At 40.5% G+C, this 23,968-nt stretch overlaps 1 protein-coding gene across 11 annotated transcripts in view; it reads left to right on the forward strand.

The window, feature by feature from the left end:
- MCF2L (MCF.2 cell line derived transforming sequence like) overlaps positions 1 to 23,968 on the forward strand; it is a 216,286-nt gene that overhangs the window by 158,778 nt on the left and 33,540 nt on the right. For 10 of the 11 annotated variants that reach the window (XM_074990650.1, XM_074990633.1, XM_074990669.1 and 7 more), the window contains exons 5-17: positions 4,486 to 4,605; positions 5,948 to 6,064; positions 6,857 to 7,006; positions 7,761 to 7,885; positions 11,687 to 11,801; positions 13,376 to 13,495; positions 14,262 to 14,453; positions 14,744 to 14,935; positions 17,568 to 17,727; positions 17,867 to 17,943; positions 18,389 to 18,465; positions 20,558 to 20,624; positions 21,469 to 21,584. In XM_074990650.1, coding sequence (XP_074846751.1) covers positions 4,486 to 4,605; positions 5,948 to 6,064; positions 6,857 to 7,006; positions 7,761 to 7,885; positions 11,687 to 11,801; positions 13,376 to 13,495; positions 14,262 to 14,453; positions 14,744 to 14,935; positions 17,568 to 17,727; positions 17,867 to 17,943; positions 18,389 to 18,465; positions 20,558 to 20,624; positions 21,469 to 21,584 — 1,628 coding nt within the window. The remainder of the gene's footprint in view (positions 1 to 4,485; positions 4,606 to 5,947; positions 6,065 to 6,856; positions 7,007 to 7,760; positions 7,886 to 11,686; positions 11,802 to 13,375; positions 13,496 to 14,261; positions 14,454 to 14,743; positions 14,936 to 17,567; positions 17,728 to 17,866; positions 17,944 to 18,388; positions 18,466 to 20,557; positions 20,625 to 21,468; positions 21,585 to 23,968) is intronic. The other variant, XM_074990599.1, reaches the window with a different exon arrangement.

The following is a 23,968-nucleotide window of genomic DNA, read 5'->3' on the forward strand; positions in this document are numbered from 1 at the left end:
CCTTGATACGCATCATGAAATGTATTCTGCCCATGGATGGAGAGAATTAGGGGGAACACTGACCTTAAGTCTTCCAGCAGTAGTGTGGGGTGAACAAACCCCTCACAGCCCTACTTAATTATCCTGACAGGTATCATATTAGTCTGTGCCAACAAGAACTCCTGTGGCTAACATGTATATAACATATATAATAGACTAACAGATTTTTTGGAGGACAAGCTTTCGTGTGCAGAGACCCGCTCTGTCATCTTTGCCCACAAAAACTTCTGCTCCAAAATAATCTGTTCGTCTATTAAGTGCCACAGGACTTCTAGTTGTTTTTAATTATACTGCTCTTACAAGCTGAGTAGTTGGGGAGGATTGTACAAAGGAAGCAAAACTTCTGACTGAGGATTCAGTTAGGATCACAGTCATTCAGCTGTGGAGTTTTGTGTAAATCTCTTCTCAGCACTGACCGTCAAAGGAAGTATCAATGAATCTCGGAAAAGAGTGTCCCCCATGCCCGTATTGAGTCGGGTTACCATAGCTGACCTTTCAAAAATGAGGACACACTTGAGAGGGAGTGTATCTGTATCAGTATCATATACTATAACACATTAATACAACGTGAGTTGGTAGATACTGATATAGATACACTCCCTCTAAGGGATGTCCTTTTTTTTAATATGCTAACCCTAGTATTGAGAAGAGGATCTTTCTTTTCCTGTCATATTTTAAGGTTTTATACATGAGCAGTGTATCTGAAACTCTGCCATGAAGCAAAGAATTAACAACTTGAGGTTTGCGGATGATATAGTTATCATTGAGGAAGATGAGAGAAGCTAGTGAAAACAGTGCAGATGCTAAATGAAGAAGGGAGGTGATATGGACCGATTATGAACATCGATAAAACAAAAACAGTGGTATTTGGAGATAAGGAAGTGGGAAGGACGATCAGTGTCAATCGTATTGAACTAGAAAATGTAGAGAAGTTCACATATCTGGGGAGCAGCATAATGTATGATCTAGACTGTAAGAAGGAAATAGTGACTAGAAGCGCAAAAGCAAGAGCGAGTTTGAAGGCCATGGATAAGTTCTGGACAAGCAAAGCAGTTAGCTTAGGAATGAAGCTGAGCATCTTGAAAACGTGTATTCAGCAGCATGTTGTATGGATGTGACATGTGGGTGATAATGAAAGGTACAAAAAGAAGAATATTGGCGTTCGAAAGGAGTTGTTATAGAAAGATTCTGAGAATAGGATGGATGCAGAAGGTCACCAATGAGGAATTCTATAGAAAGATACAGCCGAAAGAGAACCTGGTGCAGAAGGTCATAAAATGGAAGCTACAACTATTTGGATATATTTGCAGAATGAACGATGAATGAAATATCAAGACCCTGATATTCGGCATAATGGATGGTACAAATAGGAGAGGCAGATCCCACAGAGAACGGATAGATGATGTAGTAGATTGGTGCGGAGCTAGTCTACAGAAACTAAGCCACTCTGTACTGCACAGGGAAAGATGGAAGGAAATAGTGAGAGAGACATCAGACACCAACGGGTGCTGAGCCCACGGTTATTGATGATGATGAGTGTATCTGAGCTCTCTCCTTCCAAGTCTGTTAACTGTGGTGAAGTCCCTGGTGGACTTCTCAGTGTCTCTGGCTCTCCTTCAGTTTAAATGAATGTCACTTGGAGATACTTTTTTAAAAAATTGGTGGATTGGAGGGCGTGATTGTCATGTGCACCCAGCTCTTTATGATATAAAAATCTTGATCAAATATTAAAGCTCTGCAGAATTTCCTCACGGTGACCTGAGTTTGGATTCATCAAATTGGCTCGGGAAGTTTGTTCCATGGCTGATTCCACTTGAGTAAGACTGCTTTGTTCCCATTTCTTTTACCCTTCACACTGGGCTTTGAGAATTGCATTGTCCTGTAGGAGTGCAGCTCTCTCAGTGGTTCATAGCCCAGTTCCTCATGTAATTGGGGCTTGATTGATTAATTTCTTTCAACATTGGGACCCAGGTTTTAAACTGACAGCAGAAGTGGATGGTGACCAGTGGAAAGACTAGAACATGGATCCAGTGTGCTGACCATAGTGTAAAAAACCATGAAAGAGCCAGGCTTGTACTATCTAAGGCCTTTTTGTGCTATCTAGAGCCTTTGCTTTCTCTTTCACAGTCACGTTCAGATAAATTCCAGTAATCTAGACATTGAGTTCTGTGACCAAAGTTTGGTTTAGAGGGAGTGAAATTTCCTATTAAGCTGGAAATAAGACATTTTTAGTAACTGGTGTAGTTACAAAAGCTTAGTGATGAGTCAGTCAGGGCCTCGAGGCTGTGAACCATTTTGATGGGGGCAGTATGACTTCATTGCCATGTCTACACTAGCCAAAAACTTCGAAATGACCATGCAAATGGCCATTTCGAAGTTTACTAATGAAGCGCTGAAATACATATTCAGTGCTTCATTAGCATGCGGGCGGCCGCAGCACTTCGAAATTGATGCGGCTCACCACCGCATGGCTCGTCCAGACGGGGCTCCTTTTCGAAAGGACCCTGCCTGCTTCGAAGTCCCCTTATTCCCATCTGCTCATTTTATGTACAAGAATACTAGCATACCTGTTTTGTGATTTGCTATAAGCAAGTGCATGTGTTTCCAGGAATGAAATTCCATAATATTTTGGATTATTACAATGAAACATAGCTATTTGGAGGTACTGTACATGAAAGGAAATTTTTATGGTGTGAGTGGTTCGCACCTGGGCCTGGGTGGCCTAGTGGCTAGGCCCCCTGGCCAGGCCTGTTGGGTGGGTCTGCAGCCCCCACCCAAGCATCTATGGGTTGAGTTTGGGGCATGGCCCTGAGAATCTTGTTCCCCCCTTTGGAGGGAGAGGGGTTCCTTGGGGGGGGGGGACTCCCTGCTCCCCTCAGTACCTGGGGGAGGGTCCTCGGCTGCGCCCTCCAGCGGCTAACCGGGTGGCAGCTGTGGCCTGGGGCCTCCTGCCTCTTCGCTGGTCAGCCTCAACTGAGCTGGCTTCCCTCCCTTTATATCCCTCCAGGCTTGACACTGGCCGCAGGTGAACCAGTGTGGGGCTGATTGGGCCAACAGGCCTTGTTTAACCCCTGCCTTGCCTGGGCTTCCTCTCACCCTCCTACATATGGTTACTCATTATAGTCCAGATATTTTAAATAACTAAAAACTGATCTGCCCACGTCAAGTAAAGTGGGTGATGCTAGTCATCTTCTAGTCCTCGCTGACATTTTGATGGTTTGCGTCTTCTTCTGTTCCAACCTGCCACCAGGTCTTAACCCTCCCTCCCTCCCACTCATGGCCCCAAACTGCACCCAGCCTTTAACCCCCCCCCCAACTCCCCCCAAACCCCAAGGTTCACTTACCTTTCAAAAGCAGTGCCACATGCTGCCGCTCCTTCCCCGAGTTATGAATCAGTGACTTTTACATGTATTTTAATGGGAATTTAGTGACCCTCTTACAAATTTTTGTATGTGTTATATGTTATATTTTGTATGTGTTATACCTTCTTAGCCTTCAGCATTGTTTTTGCAAGGCATAAAAATGCTTATTAAGCTTCAAGAACAGGCAATGTGTGTGCACATATATGAAATTCTGATTAAGAATTTAATGGGAATTTAGCGACCCTCTTACAAATTGTCACCTACCAGCAGAAATTTGGGAACCAATTGTGCTTGTATAGCAAGGGATGAGTGTAGTTTGCATTTAAGGGAGAAGGAAAGGGGAAACTACTGGACAGTTTTAAGTGTAGAGTAACTTAATCTAAGCAAAAGACAGTGATCTTGATAGCATTGTTTCAGATAAACCAACTGGAGTGGAAAATACATTTATACGCTTTTCGTTGAAGTATTTGCCTTTGATCAATAATCATCAAAAAAGAGAAGAATTTCACTCTGTTCAGAATAGTATCTGCCAAGTTTGACCCGGTCTCTTTTCAATTAACACCTTAGAGTCAATTATGGTTGGTAATAGTTCACATAGCTAGCAATGTGCAAGTTGTGCAAACAGACAAGAAGAGACTATCATAATACTTTCAAATTACAGGGAATTACAGTGCAACCTTCTTTTGGAGATGTTATCAACTAAGCAAAGAGAAGAGATAACTGTCAATGAACTACAACTCTAAATTGTAATAAGTTTCCTTTTTATCAATTTAATGGCTTTGATTTGCAACAATTATTTCAACTTATAGTGGTAATAACTACTCTTCACAATGTAAGCTGTCATCCAAACATTTCGCAGTCAAGAGGAAAATAGTTAAATCCTAATTCCTACAGAGGAGCAGGTTTTACAATTTTCCAATTACCACCCTCTCTGAGTTTTTATTCAGTGACTCATTTGTGTAGCTCTTCTTCACTACAGTTAGAACATGTTTCAGTGTGGGCTTCGTATAGTTTTAAGGTACATTGATAGAACCAAACAATATAGAAATTATTGCAACAAAACTGTTTTTAATGATTCTTACAGGCATCTTTCCCAGGAAACCTGCAGCTAGTCCTTGTTCTGCGCCCAACAGGATTTATGCACCGAACTCTCTCAGACATTGCTTTCAAATTCTACAGAGATGACTTTAAAATGAAGGTACCTGTAAGTATTTCTTATCTCAGTTATGCTGGCATTATATCTATCTGGGTGTTGTGCATGTTAGCTGATGGAAAAAATAGTTTCTTACACGTTACTTTAACAATTTGTGCTGTTCCATGTCAGTATTTTGTTCCCAAGGAGTCTTTTTTCAGACAAGTACAATTAGACATGAGTAAACATGAAATGGGTGGTCTAGTATCAAGCTCTTAGCCAAACCCTGGAGTGTATATTAATAGTAGTCCGTGTACAGCTTTATGTAAAATATGGTGTATGTACTTTTAAAAGACCATTTTGTTGATTTTTATCTTTGTCTAGTGGCAGTGTCAGATCTTGTATGTTTTTTACATCATTGAACAGCAGGAGGACTGCATTCTCAGCTGTTTTCAAACTCTTATTACTGGATATCACCTCTATTTGTGAATACTTCCATTTCTCCAAAGGATATTCAGCTATAGGGCCTGAATTATTTTTTCAACCCAGCCTCCAGTTATTTTAGGAGCCTTGTGGCACTGCTGCCCTTACTTCTGTGCTGCCTTCAGAGCTGGGTGGCCAGAAAGCAGCGGCTGTTGGCCCAGCATCCAGCTGTGATGGCAGTGCTCTGCCAGTAGCAGTGCAAAAGTAAGTAGGCCATCCTTACTTCTGTGCTGCTGCTTGTGGCAGCTCTGTCTTCAGAAATCAGCTTCAAGCCAGCAGCTGCAGCTCTCCAGCTGCCCAGCTCTGAAAGCAGCACCGTCAGCAGCAGCAACAGCACAGAAGTTAGGGGTAGAAGTACTTCAACCTGCCGCCCCTTAACAACCTTGCAACCCTGACCCACAACCCAAGTACAACACTGTGAAATTTCACACAAGAACTAGGGGCCAGCAAATAAAATTAATAGGTAGCAGATTTTAAACCAAAAAAAGGAAGTATTTCTTCACACAGCACATGGGAAGCCTATGGAACTCCTTGACATTGTGAAGATCGGGACTTCAAACAGGGTTCAAAAAAAGAACTGGATAAATTCATGGCAGACAGGTCCACCCGTAGCTGTTAGCCAGGATGGGTAGGAATGGTGTGCTAAGCCTCTGTCAGAAGCTGGGAAGGGGTGACAGGGGATGGATAACTTGGTGATTGCCAGTTCTATTTGTTCCCTCTGTGGCACCTGGTATTGGCCACTGTCAGAAGACAGGATATTGGGCTTGACGGACCTATGGTCTGACCCAGTACAGCTATTCTTATGTTCAGATTTAAATAGCTGAAATAATGAAATTTGATTTTTAACATCCTATGACCATGAAATTGACCAGAATTGGCTGTGAATTTAGTAGGACCTAGTACTATTAATTCTGCTCTTTTATGGTTACAGATCATAATGCTGGGCTCACTAACAGAATTGCATGGTTACATTGACAAAACACAGCTAACAGAAGATCTTGGTGGCACTCTGGATTATTGCCATAACAGATGGCTCTCTCATCGCACTGTACGTCTTAGTTGATGTTTCTTATTTTTCACTGTTTAATACACTCTCCTGTTTTATATGCTGTCATTTATAAAACACATTCTAGTTAATGCAAGCTGACATCAACTGAGTCAGATGATCCCAGTGGAACTTAAGTCATCTTAATGAAATTACATAAGTAATAAGCTTGGGAGTGGTTTTCTTAAGACTTTGGAGCAAAGGGATATTGTTGTTTGGGTGGTGGGAGAGGACTGGATGAATAATGTTGTTACAAGAAAGGAAAAGAGCTCAAGTTAAAAAATGACTCTAGATTATAAAAATATGTGGAGAATGCACCTGATATGAAAATAGAGAAAAAACAGAGTAAGGAAACTAATGATGAAGGTGTATGGGAACTTTTTAAAGACACCATAATAGAGGCTCAAATTAAATGTATATCCCAATTTAGGAAGCGTACCACCGGGGTTAAACAATAGAGTAATGTGAGAGACAAAAAGGCATCCTTCAAAAAAAGTGGAAGTTAAATCCTAGTGAGGAAAATAGAAAGGAACATAAGCACTACCAAATGAAGCTGAAAAATATAATTAGGAAGGCCGAAAAAGAAGGAAGACCACTCTCAGAAGACAGGATACTGGGCTTGATGGACCTGTGGTCTGATCCAGTATGGCTGTTCTTGTGTGTTTTATTTACAACTTTTGCGAGCAAAATATTCTTTAAAACAAACTTTTAAGTCAAATTTTTTAGTTTGTATTTTGCTATGGTATGTGTGTGTTCAGAGTATGAAATGTTTTTAATGCTTTTATATTCCAAAAGGCCATAGAAAGTTTCGCTCTAATGGTTAAGCAAACAGCTCAAATGCTTCAGTCCTTTGGGACTGAATTGGCTGAAACAGAACTACCAAATGATGTTCAATCAACCAGCTCCCTTCTTGCAGCACACAGTGAAAAGAAGGACAAAATGAAGGTAGGTGTGTTTATATGAAAGTACTCTACTTTTAGCTAGACTGCACGTGATTTTAGTTACTAGCAATAAAAATACAGTTAAAAATTGTAGCGCTTTTGGAAATACTTACATGATAAGAATGTGAAACCTTTGTAATATTCTTAAAGCTGCTTGGCTGTATTTGAAGCTTAATAAGCATTTTTATGCCCTGTAAAAACAATGCTGAAGGCTAAGAAGATATAACACATACAAAATACAACGTTATGTTTGTGTAATGGAAATTGCTGTCCAACAAAATAACATTGTATTTTGTACGTGTTATATCTTCTTAGCCTTCAGCATTGTTTTTGCAAGGCATAAAAATGCTTATTAAGCTTCAAGAACAGGCAATGTGTGTGCACATAGATGAAATTCTGATTAAGAATGAACAAAGTGGTTCAGAGAACATATTTCTAAATCAGTGATTTGACCCAAAGTTAGTCTGCCAGCAGTTTCAAAATACAGAAGCAAAATTTCTCAAAGTAATTTTGGCCCAATAGGTAGTACTGGAAATCTTGGGAAAGGTTCTGCTGTCATGAAACTTCCATCACAGATCAGAGAGGTTGGAACAAGATTGGAAAATGTTGCGGTTTAACACTGTGCCTTTAGTTCATTACTTTTAATTAATTTACTTTATTAATTTGTTCTATTATTCCTATAAAGGTCACTTAACCTATGGTACAAGATTTCCTTAGAAAGACCACTTAAACCATGTGGTGTTTTTTACTTTCTGCAGGAGGATTTGAGGTTAGCATTAAAACATGGACATGATATCCTTGAAAGTATTAGAAAGCCAGTAACTGAGAACCCTGACTACAAACTCAACCAAGATCAGCTTGACAATCAAACCACTGTGGAAAGGTGAGATGGATGAAATATGGAGCATGCATTAGGTTTTTTACACATTTTATTTTCTTTTATTTAATTTTTATACATATAGTTAGCAAACTGGCAAAGTGCTTCATCATGTCAACTGTTTAGTAGATGCTGGTGGTCAATAGCTTGTCTGCTCCAAACGCTTTGTTGAGCAAAGTCCTGCAGGGTTCTATTTTGTCTCCTGTGCTGCTCAATCTGCATGTGAAGGAGAGAAGGGATTCAGTTGGGGTTTCAATGCCATCATTATGCTGATGACATTCTGCTCTCTCTCCATTTCATCTGGCATATCTAATGCAGTTGTTCGGCTATCCCACTGCCTGCAGAAGATTGCTACTTGTGTGAGAGGTGGGCAGCTAAAGCTCAACCCAGATAAAACCGAGGTGATATTGTTTTGGGAGAAGCAGTCAGAGGAAGATAGCAGAAGTAATACTGTATCTTCATTTGAGTGTGCCTGTCCATCTTTTATAACTGAAAACCTAAAAGTCTTATTAGGTCACCAGCTGTTTCTGCATGTCCACATAACTGTGGCCAAAGAGTGCTTTCCTTCCATCTTCACCTGGCATAAGGAAGTAGTCTTTCACATACAGACTTCGTCAGAGACATTCATGTCCTTGCAACTTCTAGATCAGTGATTCTCAACCAAGGGTGCATGTTCTTCTAGGTGTGCATAAAGGTCTACCATGGGGTACATCAATTCACCTAAACATTTACGTAGTTACATAACAGGCAACTTAAAAAGAAGTGGAGAAGACAGTACAAACTAAAATTTCATACTAATAATGACTTGTTTATACTGCTCTGTATGCCAGACACTGAAATTTAAGTACAATATTTATATTCTGATTTCTTTGTTTCATAATTCTATATCGAAAGTAGAACCTAAGCAATTTTTCAGTAAGGATGTTCTGTAGCACTTCTATATTTTTTGTCTGATTTTTGTTAGCAAGTGGTTTTCTTAGTGAGGTGAAAATTGAGGGGTACACGAGACAAATAAAATTCCTGGAATGGGTACTGTCACCTGGAAGGATTGAGAGCCACTGCTTTAGATTGAGTAGTGCAATGTGGTCATCTTGGGGTAAGTTAAAAAGCCACCTGGAATCTTCAGCTAATGCAGAGCAGAATGTGGTTGTTCCTTGCTTAATGATGTGTGAGGCAGGGTGCATAATACTGTTCTGGAGCTTATTCTGACTGGTATATCAGTGTGTGGATTTTGACATACAAGCACTTCATTATTTGATTTCTGGCTATTTCACGATTTCCTGTCTCCTCACACTCAAACATAACAAAAAAGCAATTCAGTAGCACTTTAACAAAATAATTAATAATACATTATTATGTTGGTTTTTAAAGTGCTACTGAACTGGCGTGGGTTTTGTTTTGATAGAATATAGACTAGCACGGCTATCTCTGTTACTGTCAAACATAACAATTGAGATTGGCTTTGACTATCCAGCTATCAACGAAGTTAGTTGACTTTGGGGCACATAGAAAGAGGGCTATATGTTTACTCAGACCTTTCAGAGAAGATGATTGAAATGGGGAGAGTTCTATGTCCTTATTACTCCTGACGGAATTCTGTGCCACTGCACAATGCAAAGTTTTGTAGAAATTAATGTGCATACAGAATTTCCTTTATTGCATAAAAAATGACTGTAATGCTACTGGCCATGGCTGGGGCCCCCTATCCCAGCAGAGTCCAGCTTGCACATGGGAGATACTGATGGGAGAAGGAGAAAGGGAGTGAGGAGATTCCCAGCTGCTGCAGTTCTGTGCACTCCCTCAGGGAAAGAGACTCTGGACAACCTTAGGTCCAAGCCTCAGGTTGTTTTGCCCTTATGGATCCCTGAGCTATGAAGGGTTGAGGGTAGTGTCTAGGCTGGAGGGGACGACAACTAGGCTGTAGGCAGTATGTGAGCTGCCAAAGGGGGCATGGCTGGGATTTGGTGAGAGTGCATATCTTGGCAAGGGGGACATAGCTTGGCTCTGAGAAGAGGGATGCGTGTATGTGGGCAAGACAGGGCACTGTGGCTAGCCTCGGGGCATGAGGGGAGGGGCATGAGGCAAAGAAAGAAAGTGGGTTGTCATGGGGGTTTCTTTAACTTTCTCCTCCTGGGGGAAATTTTGTGCATGTCTGAATTTTTAGACATACTCACCAGCATTTATTTTGAAATAAATTGCCAAAATAATTGAAACTGGTATGATCATGTGGTGTTATTTTGACAAATAAAATGTGAAGAATTTTCTTACATTGTATGCAAAATTCTTAACCTTTTTGGTGCAAAATTCCCTCAGGAATACTTTATACATGGGTAAGGACAGAGTTTTTGGTGCATTGCTAGCCTTTCTACATGGGCTTAAACTTTTCTTAGATGTTGCGTGATTTAAAAAAAAGTGGGTTCACAACTAGAGTTCAGTAATGGATATTAAAGTTTTTCCTCTGCTTTTGTGTTAAATTACTTCCAGATTTCAAGTCCTTAGATGAGTATAACACAGAGATACAAATTTGAACAATATCATCAAAACATAGACCACTAAAAAATTTATTCAGTGTTGTTTGGGTTCTCGGCTCAAATAAGTTCCTTTTTGGGCACAAAGGGTTCAGTATTCAGGCTTCCCCATGGAGAAGGGACAACCTTAGTCCTCTGTAACCACAGCAGCTTGGGAGTAGGTGAGAAGTATCTGTCCCTGGCCACTGCAGCAGGCATAGGCAGGGGTGCATACCTTTCCAGCTGGGGCGCGCGCGCACTCACTCACTCACTCACTCACTCACACTCTCTCTCTCTCTGAAATATATGGTAGATAGCTCTTCCAGTCCCCATCTCCAGCCCCTTGCCTCTCCCCCCTGCCCCCCATCGTCATTCTATTCCTCCTACCAGACCCCTCCCTTCCATTTTTGAGAAACAGTCTAATTTTAGGCACAACAACCCTTACATTGTTTTGAGTTATGAAACTAGGAAGCTGCCAAATGTGGTGATCATAGCTATTATCACCAAGCAGGAGCTCTTGAACAGACTCAAAGATGGATGGACAGGCAGAGACACAAAGTTTCTAAAGCATATTGTAGATTTCACTGAGAGAGTATTTTATTTCTCTGTCATCTTGTGTTCCCAGTGTTTTCCATGTAGTTTCATATTTGAAGTGCTTGGCTTTCCAGCTAACAGAGTTTGGCAGAAGCAGTTTGATTTTTCCCATCAGTGCAACTAGTTATCTGCAAGCCATCTGTTCATTGTTTTGAGTAGTTTGTCCAAAATATTCCTCATATCTATGGTATTGGAGGAAAGCTAGCATGAACTGCCCAAGTCCACATAAACACGCTTCTGCATTCATTTTAATTTTTAACTCATCCACCCTCTCAATGCTTTAAAATCTTTTTTCAAAATTCTCATGAATTTTGGTGCTTCTGTTGAATGAAGTGCTCCTTAGTCCTGGCCTGCAGCCAGCCTGTTATACCCTAATTATAGTAAAGTATGTTAGGATAAAGCTCTCTGTTAACATAGAACTATCTGCAATATTCATTAGTATCACTTAAGTAGATTGAACAGTAAAGTAGGCATAAAACACTGGGGTTCAGAACTGGCTTAAATTACACATGAAACAAGTTCATATTTATCACAACCACTGCAGCATATTTGCATATAGCATAAAGCTGCAGTTTGCTCCTGTACTGCTAGTAGTCCGTTGAATTGGTTAGAAGAAGGTTACTAAATTGTAGGCTTTGAGTTGTTACTAACAATGCTCTTGTCTGTTAAACTGTAACCATCATTTTAATAATGTACTTTCTTTTAGGCTTCTGGCTCAGTTAGATGAAACAGAGATTGCCTTTGATCAGTTTTGGACGAAACATCATCAAAAGCTTGAGCAGTGTGTACAGCTTCGGAATTTTGAACAAACTTTTAGAGAGGTGAGGGTTTCTTGATGCTGTCTTAACAGGGTACATTTGTGTCACCACCTTCATTTCCAAAGGCTCCACAACCACTTTACAGATTATTTACGTTCAGCCCCCCTCTACTCCTTAAGGCAATGTATTTTTTTTTTCTTATCTAGTTCTGCCTCTCTCATGAGAGTTTTCTTGTTAACTTTTTTTTCTTGGTCTTTGCCCACAAAAGCTTATGCTCCAAAAAAAATCTGTTAGTCTATAAGGTGCCACAAGACTTCTCATTGTTTCTGTGGAACTTTTTTCTTGTAATTGGCGTGGTCTTACATTTATGCTTTCACGGTTTGTATCCTCTGAGTAGTCAGTTAAGCTATGTCTACACACCACTGTAAACTCAAAATAGGCTATTTGGACTTTTGACCCAGTCTAAACAGCACTAAATTTCAAAATAATACACTATTTTGAAGCATCCTTTACTCCTCCTGCGAGGCGGTGTCAAAATAGCATGCCCTTTGTTTTGAAAAATACAGTAAAATTCCTTTAATCCGGCACATCCAGGACTGGACAGATGCGTGATTTCCAAATTTTCCAGACGATTGGACGTCACCATTCCCGCGCCCAGCTGCAGCGTCACCACCCCTGTGCATTGCCAGCTTCTTCACCATCCCTGTGCTCCTCCCACTCCATAGTGTGACCAACCGTCCTGTATTGTGTGGGATGGTTCCTTATTGGGGACACCAAAAAGGCGTCCCTACTTATTTTAGAAAAGGGACCAGTTGTCCCATATTTAGGCCCGTGAGGGTGGGAGCACCCACAGCTACCACTTTCATGGGGCTCAGGGGCCGGGAGCTCCTGGTGCCGCCACACCCTGGCCCCCTCCTGCAGTCCTAACCCATCCCAGATTTAACCCCCTGCCCCTCTCCCAGGGCCCCAACCCACCACCCAAGTACCCGACTTATGCAAATTTCCAGGCACACGTGTATCGGGGGGGATTTCTGTATGCCAGACCATCAAATGTTGCTGGATTATCTCCAGAAATGGGGCTATTTTTGCAAGATGCTGGACCATCGGGATTCCTGGACCATCAGAGGCCGTATTAAAGGAATTTTACTGTATTTTGAAATGATGACCTTGTTGCATAGGCATGGGAAAGCTATTTCAGGTTACTGTAGAATCCTGAAAAAACTCCTGCCATGTGGACATAGCCTTACTGTCCATGATACTTCAAAGATTAACATTAGGGAATTATGTTTTCAATTGTGGTGCAGCCATGTTGGTCCCAGGATAGGAGAGAGACAAGGTGAGTGAGGTAACAATCTTTTATTGGATCCACGTCTGTTGGCGAAGGAGAGGAGCTTTTGGCCATGCAGAGCTGTTCTTCAGATCACTAGGGAAAGCTATAAGCAGGAGCCTCATTGACTCTACTTTGCCCTTAACAACAAGTATTTTTCACCTTGCAATGTTCTGATGGTCACTGATGGGATGTTCAGTGGTCCCTTCCAAACCAGTTATCATGTAGACACATTTTATGCATAGCACGAATCTTATTACGGAGGCTAGTGTCGGCATCACCTTAAATATACAGTTGTCTCTCCTTTCAGGTCAAAGCTTCCATAAGTGCAGTGTCCGAGAGACTATCTGCTTTCACAGATGTGGGAAACAGCTTTGCACATGTGGAGCACATTCTGCAGGCTCTTGCCAACTTTGAAGAAAAATCACATGTAAGTTCTTTATTTCCTTCATATTTTTAAGTCTAGTATATTTTGCTCGTTTAAAAAAAAAAAAAAAAAAAAAAAGGCAGGAATTAGTTACTGAATGTATTTCATGACCTGGAATGAAAACAAAAAATGGATCGAATGAGTGTCTTTCCCCTGCAATGATTAAATCAGCCAATGTCATTTACAGTTTAGAACTGGTAAGAATGTATCAAAAAATTAAAAATGTGACTCAAAAATTTCTACTATGAACACGAGCAGAGAGCAATTTTTTTTCGGTTTTATTTGTATTTTGTAGTGGAATAGTTAGAGTTACGTCTGTGTAGATAACTAAGAGGCTGTACAATGGTTAAGGTACTGCCTTGGGATTGAGGAGATCAGTTTGATTCCTGCTCTGCTACAGCTTTCATGTGCCACTTTGCACGAGTAATTTAATCTGTCTGGGCCTCAGCACTCCATCTGTAAAATAATGACAATAGTACATCTGACTGTATTAGTGTTGTGGAATTAAAGCCATTAATGTTTGTGCAGGTACACACATGCCGTATTGAACAGAAGTACTGAGGCATTTGGAAAGACAGGAAAAACTACTTGACTCATTAGACAATTAAACTGTTAACAATTTAATACATTAAATTATTTGCATAGCAAATAAGTGCGCCTTTCCATCACAAAATAAATGTTTATGGATTCTATTTTGGAAGCTTTTTGAAGAATGCCTAACAAAAGATGTACCTAAATCTATTATCTTAAGAATGTTTTGCTTCCCTAGGAATCATTAGAAGAAGCTAAGGTGCTGGCTTCCGAAGGTGACCGGCTTGTTCAAAACAACCACTATGCTGTGGACTCCATTCTTCCCAAGTGCAATGAGCTCCATCATCTCTGTGATGCATTTACTACAGAGATAGAAAAGAGAAGAGAGCTTCTTAACAAATCTCTAGAACTGCACGGTCTATTGGAGAAGGTAAATTTATACAGAATGGTTCTGCTTCCCATCTCACTTACTAATGATATTTCAAACCTAGGATGATCTCCTGTATTTGAGAAGCAAATGGTGAGCAATAGGGAAAGAATTTTTCCAGTGCAAAATGAGCATTTTCTAATAGGGAGGTGAAAAAAAGTCTCTCAAATATGATTTTTCTCTCTCATATAGCTGAGCCCGTTGTACATGTATAAAGTATATTCTTCTAACCATTGAATGAAGTATTTCCACTCGTGGGTAATTTTTTTTTCTGTTTTCTTTTGTGTTTCCAGTCAATGAGGTGGTGTGATGAAGGCATTTACCTGCTAGCATCACAACCTGTAGACAAATGCCAGACCCAAGATGGAGCAGAATCAGCCTTACAGGAGATTGAGAAATTCCTGGACACTGGGGCAGACAATAAAATCAAGGAACCAAATAAAGTTTACAAATTATATGAACCCATTCTCAACCAGGACCTAATGGTACTCTTACTATTTATGCCTGTGCACATATACTTACAAGTATCAGAGGGGTAGCCGTGTTAGTCTGGATCTGTAGCAGCAACGAAGGGTCCTGTGGCACCTTATAGACTAACAGAAAAGTTTAGAGCATGAGCTTTCGTGAGTTAACTCACTTCTTCACATGCATCTGAAGAAGTGAGTTAACTCACGAAAGCTCATGCTCTAAACTTTTCTGTTAGTCTGTAAGGTGCCACAGGACCCTTCGTTGCTGCTACATATACTTACAGTCACCCTTAATTTTAGATTGGTTTTTTCGGCAGGGCTGGTGCTAATGGTAAGCCACATAACCAGCCACTTCAGGTTCTGAATTTGTTTAGGCATGATAGGCCTTAACTCTCACCAATCCCACCTGTAGTATCTGGCTGCAGCAGTGGAGGGGTCTGGAGGGACAGCTGGGAACTTCAGCGCCAGTATTTCTCTAGTCCATCCCTACTTCTGTGTGGACCGGTGTTCCTTGCAAGCTGAGTGCGTGGGCAGCCACCCAAGAGAGATTCAAGTGCTGCCCAGCTGATTAGCAGAGCACCCACGGCTGACAATGTGTGTTTCTGTTGGTGGTTCACATCACAATATTTATTCTGCTCACAGATGGAAAATATTAGTGGAAATACTGATTTTATTTATGGGTATATGGAGGGGAAGGGATAGTCTACCCTGTTAAAGACTTCTCCTGCAGCAGTCTAGGCCAGTGGTTCTCAACCTTTTCAGTAACAGGGCACACCTCAATGAGGCTACCAGTTCCACAGTACACTCACTTTTCCCAACTGAATTAATTGCTCATAAACATCACATTTACTTCAGTTACTTACTAGAGAGGTTTGCAACATAGTATTGCATACAACAAGCTAAGCAAGGATCAACTGCATTGATGTTTTAAATCCACCACAGAGCTCGCCGTCTTGAACATTTTCAAAATATTCACAACTCAACTGTGTTAACTATTCGTAGCCCTGAATCTATTCCCCGTGCAGCATTCAGCTCAGGTGTCCGAATTTCAACTTTTTGTGTTACGAATGCCATATTTGTAACGATATTTTTGAAGTATAGCTTTAATCATAGAATACTAGGACTAGAAGGAATCTTGAGAGGCCATTGAGTCCAGCCCTCTGCCCCAATGGCAGGACCAAGTACTGTGTAAACCATCCCTGAAAGACACAAATTAATTGGGGATACATATCTCCTAGAACTGGAAGGGACCTTGGGAGGTCATCTAGTCCAGTCCCCTACCCTCTTGGCATGACCAAGTACCATCCCTGACATCTATTTGCCCCGATCCCTAAATGGCCTCCTCAAGGATTGAACTCTCAACCCTGGGTTTTGGCAGGCCAATGCACAAACCACTGAGCTATCCCTTGCCCCCGATTAATAAATAATTGAATCAATAAATAATTGAAATTCAATTAAATTTTGCAGGTGTGCAAAAATGTGGGCAAGTTTGGGGGAGCAGGTTCCAGAGAGCAGGCTCCCCTCCCCACCAGCCCATTGCAGCTGCAGTGTGGCATTTAAACCACGTTCCAGCTCCAACAGGCTCCCTGCCCTCCCACCTACCCTCCTTGCCACAGCAGAGGCTGGGGTGGGGCAGGCTCCCCACCATCCCCTCCATACCGGGAAGCAATATTTTAGCTGCTTCCCAGCGGGGACGAGCTCCTGTGGGGTCAGGGTTTCCCCTCACAGCAGCGCTATAAAGAACCACTGTGGGTGGAAATTGACCAACCCCACATCAGTTGGGACTGAGGTAGCCTTTCTGCATGGGGTCATCAGTTTTCCCAATGGTGGCTCTGCAAAGAGCTGTGGGAAGGGGAGATTGATGAACTTCCATGGCACCACCTGAATAGTTCTCACGGCACACCGGTGTGTCAGGAAACAATGGTTGAAAACCACAGGTCTAAGGTGCTCCTTAGGACAGCTTTAATGTAGGATAGTTAGCAATTCTACCTCTTCCAGGGCACCATGCACCAGTGGATCTGGCTACGAGACACAGGGCCAACATGGCTCTCATGAAAATGTTGTCCTAATTCGTGAAGTAACATAATGAAAATGGATCTAGCTCCCATTTCCAAAAATGATTTGGGCACTTAGTCACTGGGCTTTAGACTCGTCAATAAATGCTGAAGTCAGCTTTTTAAATGGGACTTACTCTTACATCACTCACCTGCTGTTGAAACATTGTCCCCTAACATGCCAGTCTGAATCAGTAGTTATTTGATTACCTTCTGTACAGCATGTGAATGCTTTGGCATGCACTAATGTAATTGTGGGCAAGTGGTGCAGTCTAGGATTATACATGTATATATTTTTAGAATGAGTGAAGAACTTCTCTTTTTGAAATGTAGAGCATTAGTTTAACATGTTCCTTTTCTGTATAGTCTTGGAGGTAGTCATGTTAGTCTGTATCGTCACAAAACAAAAAAGCAGTCCTGTAGCGCCTTAAAGACTAATAATAATAAATAAATATTGTTAGCCTTTAAGGTGCCACAGGACTCCTTTTTGCATGTTACGTAAACACAGCACATGCTGGAGGCCAGTGTACCATAAATGTCAGCATGACTTGGGGGTTATTTAGAATAATGATGATAATTTTACGCTGTTTGTACAGGAACATGTGCAAAAAGTTTTTCAAAAGCAGGAAAGCATGGAAGAAATGTTTCAAAAGAGACAAGTGAGCCTTAAGAAACTGGCAGCTAAGCAGACCCGTCCAGTTCAGCCAGTGGCACCAAGGCCTGAAGTGTTTGTAAAATCTCCTTGTGTATCTCCAGGTAAATAACTGCAAAAAACCATTAAATCAGGTGTCTGCACTAGGTCAATGAACTTGAAAAGAATTTAAGCTCTTGTCTGGTGGTACAAATGGTGTCAAACCTGCTCCAGATTAACAACTTCTGTTTGATTCTATACCAGGTCTTCATAGAGGTTCTGACTACATGTCCAACCCAGATGGTAACATGCACCGGAGAACAAACTACAGAAGAGTAAAAGTAATTCTGAGTTATTTTTATCTTGATTGTTCTTTCCCGTCGTGCACATGTGCATGCACACCTAGAGAAAGCCACAATGTTTTGTACGGTCACAGAGTTCAAAAAAATACAGAAAGCCTCAGACAAAGATCTCTGAGTTGTGTTGGTTAAACAGAGTTTCATTTTGCCCTCTAAGATTGCACTGTCACCCCAAGATCCTTTTTGCAGGGGCAAGGACCAAAAGCAAAACTTTCCTAAGCTGGCAGGCTTGCTTCTGCCTTTGTGGGGCACCCCATTTATGCAGATGAATGTTCATTCTTTTGCCTCATAGTTTCCTTCACTGTTAATGGTCGCAGCCTTTCTTGCGACTAAAGAGACAGTTCTATATGTCAGTGATACAGCAAATAGACTAGAACTATGTTTTTCTGTTTTGCTTTTGACCTACCTTTTCCACTGTGTGTTCCAGAGTGAAATGAGTGAAATCCATCAAAACAGAGTTGCGTCAGTAATGGATGATGAAGAAAACTTAGCTGTGTTACGAAGGTAGGCGTACAGCAGCCAGCATGTCGGTATGATCCAGGTCTGCCATTACATTTGGTTCAGCAGATTCACATAGCTGAGTGGTAGTCAGGGGCAGAGGGCGTAGTATGTAAAACAGATGTCCATCTTGCACAATCCCTTATTAAATCAACAACTGTGAAAGTGATGCTGTAACTTTTGAAAAACGAACCTTAAGGAAACTGTTTTACATCTGACTAAGGTTCAGAGAAGTATCCCGAGCTTTTATATGTTTCTCTGACTCAAGCCTCCAAATGTCACAGTGTACTTATCGCTGAAGGCAATCTAAGCTCGTGGAAATGAATCAGCTGTGTATGTCGTATACTTTGAAGGATCTTTTCCCATTTAGAGTTGCTGTCTTGTATTTTGGTTTTACTATATATCTAATTTCACTTTCTCTGAGCAAACTTTCAATAAGTGTGTTCGTGAAAAGGGATGTTAAAGTTTCAGCTCAAATAAATACTGGAGGTTTAAATAGTTATCAAGCTTTAAATAAACTGCCAATAGTCTCCATACTTGGAAATTTGTAGATGATTGTTCCTGTAATTTGTCTGGGTAGTTGATGTGTGTTCAAGGTAAAGCACAATGCTGGCACAAGAAAATATGGTTATAAATTGGTCATTAGTTCACTTAGAGTAGAGAGTAGAAGGTTTGTTAACAAGAGGAATGAGTTTCTGAACAACTTCGCAATAGGAGTTGTGAGAAGCAAACAATCAGACACTGCTGGAGATGGGGCGGGACTGAGAATTCTCTCAGGTGCTTGGCTGGCTTGTTCTTTCTCTCAAGCTCCCATGCTGAATATACATGGGATCATGGAAGAGTTTCTCTCCATCCTCCCTGCCTGTGGGATATAATGCTTTGGTATCCTATGGGCTTTGTTGCTTTGTTCTAGTTTTGGTTGTCAGGTGTGACGTTAGTGGCCTGTGATATATATGGAAGGTCTTCTAGCCTTAAATTCTGTGTTGGGGAAATCCCGGGTATTCCCTTGTCCAAATAACAGAACCATCTTATGAATTCCCAAATTAGCAAAGTTGGGGACAGTACAAATCTGAGACTGATACAGCGAGATTTACAGACTAAAATACATTGACTCAACTATCTGAAAAACCGTACACTGTAATTGACCCTAGCCATCACTATTTTTCCAAGGGCTCATAAGCATGGGAATCTTCACCCACCCAAAAACACAGAGGGTAAAAAGAATCATGTTAATTGTTCTCCAGTGGAAAACAAATGTGACCGAGTCATAGCATGACATTTTCTCATCATACACCATAAATACTGATGTTTAAGATGACTGAAATAGCAAATGATCAACTGAATTTAAAACATAAAAATCTATCTTCAGTGGCGTCTAACTCCGGCTCCTCTAGCACTTGGAAATACAGCAGAAGCCAAGCTGAGAGGATTTGATGTCACAGTGTGCTGCCTCAGTATATAATTTTCTGATTTAAAGAGCGTTCACTACCCCGCCATTTTTAGGTGACATTTTGACATAAAATAGGCATTTTTAGGTGTGGAGAAAGTGAATATAGAAAAATTATTTACCTTTTCCCATAATACAAGAACTAGGGGACACCAAATGAAATTGATGGGTAGTAGGTTCAAAACTAATAAAAGGAAATTTTTCTTCACACAGTGCACAGTCAACCTGTGGAACTCCTTGCCCGAGGAGGCTGTGAAGGCCAGGACTCTATTAGGGTTTAAAAAAGAGCTTGATAAATTTTTGCAGGTTAGGTCCATAAATGGCTATTAGCCAGGGATAAAGTATGGTGCCCTAGCCTTCAGAACAAGGGCAGGAGATGGATGGCAGGAGATAAATCACTTGATCATTGTCTTCTGTTCTCCTTCTCTGGGGCACCTGGCATTGGCCACCGTCGGCAGATGGGATGCTGGGCTGGATGGACCTTTGGTCTGACCCAGTATGACCGTTCTTATGTTCTTATTTGCACATACATAGATATTAATGTTCAGCATAAATTATTTGTGCCTGTAAAATGAGCTAAGGAATTGTATATGGAGATTCATTAGTCTGAGGCAAGTAACGGTCTTTTCTTAATTATCTCTCTGTTAACAGCCATGTAATTAATGAACTTATTGAAACTGAACGAGCATACGTGGAAGAACTTCTTTGTGTTCTAGAAGTAAGTCTCATTGTCCACATGGCTGCAGTCATAGATACTGATCTGGGGAGCTGTCACCTGCAGTGATTTATCCTTAAAGTAATAAATTCTAGAAAATGTACAATACAAAAAAAAAAAGAGAGCTTGTCTTACATATTTTCTATCTGGAAATCATTTTGGGGGACATTACCCCAGAGTCGCCAGGGCTTAGGGAAGACAAGTGATGGTGTAAAGCCACCTTTGCGTTCTCCCCTCCTTTGGTATGCTGAGTGCCCAGACCAGAGAATCTGGCTCATCTGGCCCAGTGAAGAATGTCTACCTTTGAAAGACAGGCTTAAAACAAGTTTACATGCATTTCAAGATGTGTTAAAATGCTAATACACAGGGTCTGCAGTGATTTTTTTGTTACCTGCAATAACGGATATAAATGTGGATGAGCAAGAATGGTAATCTGAAATATCAGTGTTTAAGATTGCAGTTGACACTCTAGCTACCTTTGAAACTGTCAGCGGAAATTCATGAAGAGTTATGGGGGGAAAAAAACACAAATTACATATAAATAAAAGATGTGGAAATATGCCAGCTTTGGCTTGAATTTGATGATTGTGTAAACTCTGTTGCATTCTTATTTAACAACAGCAGTGAGTAATTCTTCAAATGAGCTCTTGGGAGGTTATGAATGTGTGTGTATACAAGCCTCCCGAGTAGTCATTTTGGTGACGGTCCAGAAAAGAGCAATGTTGTCAGAGTTAACATTTCATAATTAATTCAGAAATTTTCTGAACTGTTTATCAGCTGTTGGCAGATGGATTTGTGGAACAGACAGTTGTTAGAGCTAACTAATTTGCCTCTCTCTGTGTCACAGGGGTATGCGGCTGAGATGGACAACCCCTTGATGATGCATCTCATTTCACCAGGGCTCCAAAATAAGAAGGATATTTTGTTTGGGAATATGGAAGAAATTTATCATTTTCACAACAGGTTAGGGTGTATGTTCAATCAGAAAAGGCTTGTGTAGGCAGGAAGGTGGGGGTAAGAGAATGCATACAACTGAAAACATTCAAAGTACCTACGAGGAGGCAAGGAACCTTGCAAAAAGCTGTGGAGCTAATATCTGCCAAAATCATAAAACACCCACTATTTTGATATCTGTCTCTTGTCCTTCCTTTCTCTCAACTGATGGAGGAAGTTAATCAGTTTTAAATGAGACATTTTTGCATAAATGCAGGCCACAGGACTTTGCAGGGAAATTTGGGACTGTTCTGAACATTATGGGACATCTGGCAACCCTAAATGCTGGTCAACGTGGCGCCCAGTGGGCCAGAGGTTGCCCACCACTAAATTAAAGCATTTCTGTTTGTTTTGAAATATTCAGCATGCTGTGTATTAATGTATTTAATCTTGTCATGGTTAGTGCACTTGACAGATTTCAATCTTGTGGCCCGCTGAGATGAAGGAAGGCCGCTCATGCAGCTCATTCACTAGTCTTGGTTGTCCACCACTGCTCTATAATAATATGACTGATTTCCTGAATATGGGTCTTTTTTTCCTACCACTAAGTATTAACATCTGCCTCACCCGCTAACCATTTCATTCCACCCTCGATAGTCTGTATGGTGAAGGCGACAGGACTTATGCTGCAAGACCTCTCCCAGGAGTTTGAATTAATTGCTGTTTAACAGCTCTTCCTCCACAGGGCAGAATTGGAACTGGTAGGAAAGACAAAAGTATAATTTAATGCTGTTAGTTAATCGCAGTTAACTTACAGAATGAACAAAAAAAAAATCAAGATTTTTAAAATTGTGATTAATTGCACTCTTAAACAATAGAATGCCAATTGAAATGTATTAAATGTAAGATATTGATTTCTATTACAGCGAAATGCAAAGTGTACAGTGCTCACTTTGTTTTTTGATTACAAATATTTTCATTATAAAAAAGATAGAGACTGCACTACAGTACTGGCATGAGGTAGAGTAAAATTTGTTTATCATAAAAGTGCAGCTTACAAAAGGAGATTTTTGTTACGTAAGGGCACTCAACAACAAAACAATGTGAAACTTTACAGGTCCACTCAGTTCTGTTTCTTTTTCAGCCAATTGTTAAGGCAAACAAGTTTACAATTATGGTAGAAAATGCTGCCTGCTTCTTTCATACAATGTGGCCTGAGTTCACATGGTATTTTTGGAGCTGTAAGGTATTTGTGCCAAAAATACTTAACATTTGTATGCCCCTGTGTACTTCAGCCACCATTCCAGGGACATACTTCCATGTTACTGATACTCATTTAAAAAAAAAATTACATTTGTGACTGAACTCCCTGAGGAAGAATTACATCTCTTGTTCAGTTTTACCCACATTCTGCCATATATTTTGTGATGTAACAGTCTCAGATGATAATCTAACACATGTTCACTTTAAGCACACTTCCACAGCGGATTTGACAAAATGCAAAGAAGGTTCCAATGTGAGATTTCAAAAAATTAGGTTACAGCACTTCACCCAAGGTTTAAGACTCTGAAATGCCTTCCAGAATCAGAGGGATGAGGTGGGTCACATGGTTTCTGAAGTCTTAAGTGTAACACTCCACTGAAAAAGGAAAATCAACTTCTGCCACTGGCATCTGACTCTAATATGTGTTCATTTTCATCAACTGTCAGTTCTTCTTTGTATTGTTATTAAGCAGAGCTTATCAGCACAGATGCACGTCCTCTGGGATGGTGGTTGAAACATGAAGGGACATATGAAACTTTAGCACATAAAGATCTTGTGATGACAGCTGCAACAGGGCTATATGAATGTGATCTTGTAAACAAGAAGCAGGCAGCTTATTTGTGTGATTGGCTGAACAAGTAGTAGGACTGAATGGACTTGTAAGCTTTAAAGTTTTATTTTTAATGCAGTTATTTATTCATAATTCTAAATTTGCACCTTCATCTTTCATGTTAGAGAGACTGCGGTATAGTACTTATATCAGGTGAATTGAAAAATACTACTTTTACAGTGCAAGTATTTGTAATAAAAACAAGTGAGCACTCTAAACTTCATGTTCTGTGTTGTAACTGAAATCAATCTATTTGAATACATTGAAAGCATCCAAAATATTTAAATTGTATTATATTATTGTTTAACAGTACAATTTGTCACAATTTTTTAAATCTCTTGACAGCTCTGGTATAATTTCAAATAGTTAAGCATAAGGGACAATTGTTATGTTCTTAATACATGCATGTAGGGTTTGGTCAACAATTTTTAAGGGAAAATTTGCTGACTTTTGACCTTGTTAATGGATTTTTTTAAGATAAAAATAGCCTTAAATACTGTGTTTGCCCCCGAGCCAATGTATGTGGCTTTATGGTCACATT

The sequence above is a fragment of the Carettochelys insculpta genome, chromosome 1 (assembly GCF_033958435.1).
Source record: "Carettochelys insculpta isolate YL-2023 chromosome 1, ASM3395843v1, whole genome shotgun sequence".
NCBI lineage: Eukaryota > Metazoa > Chordata > Testudines > Carettochelyidae > Carettochelys > Carettochelys insculpta.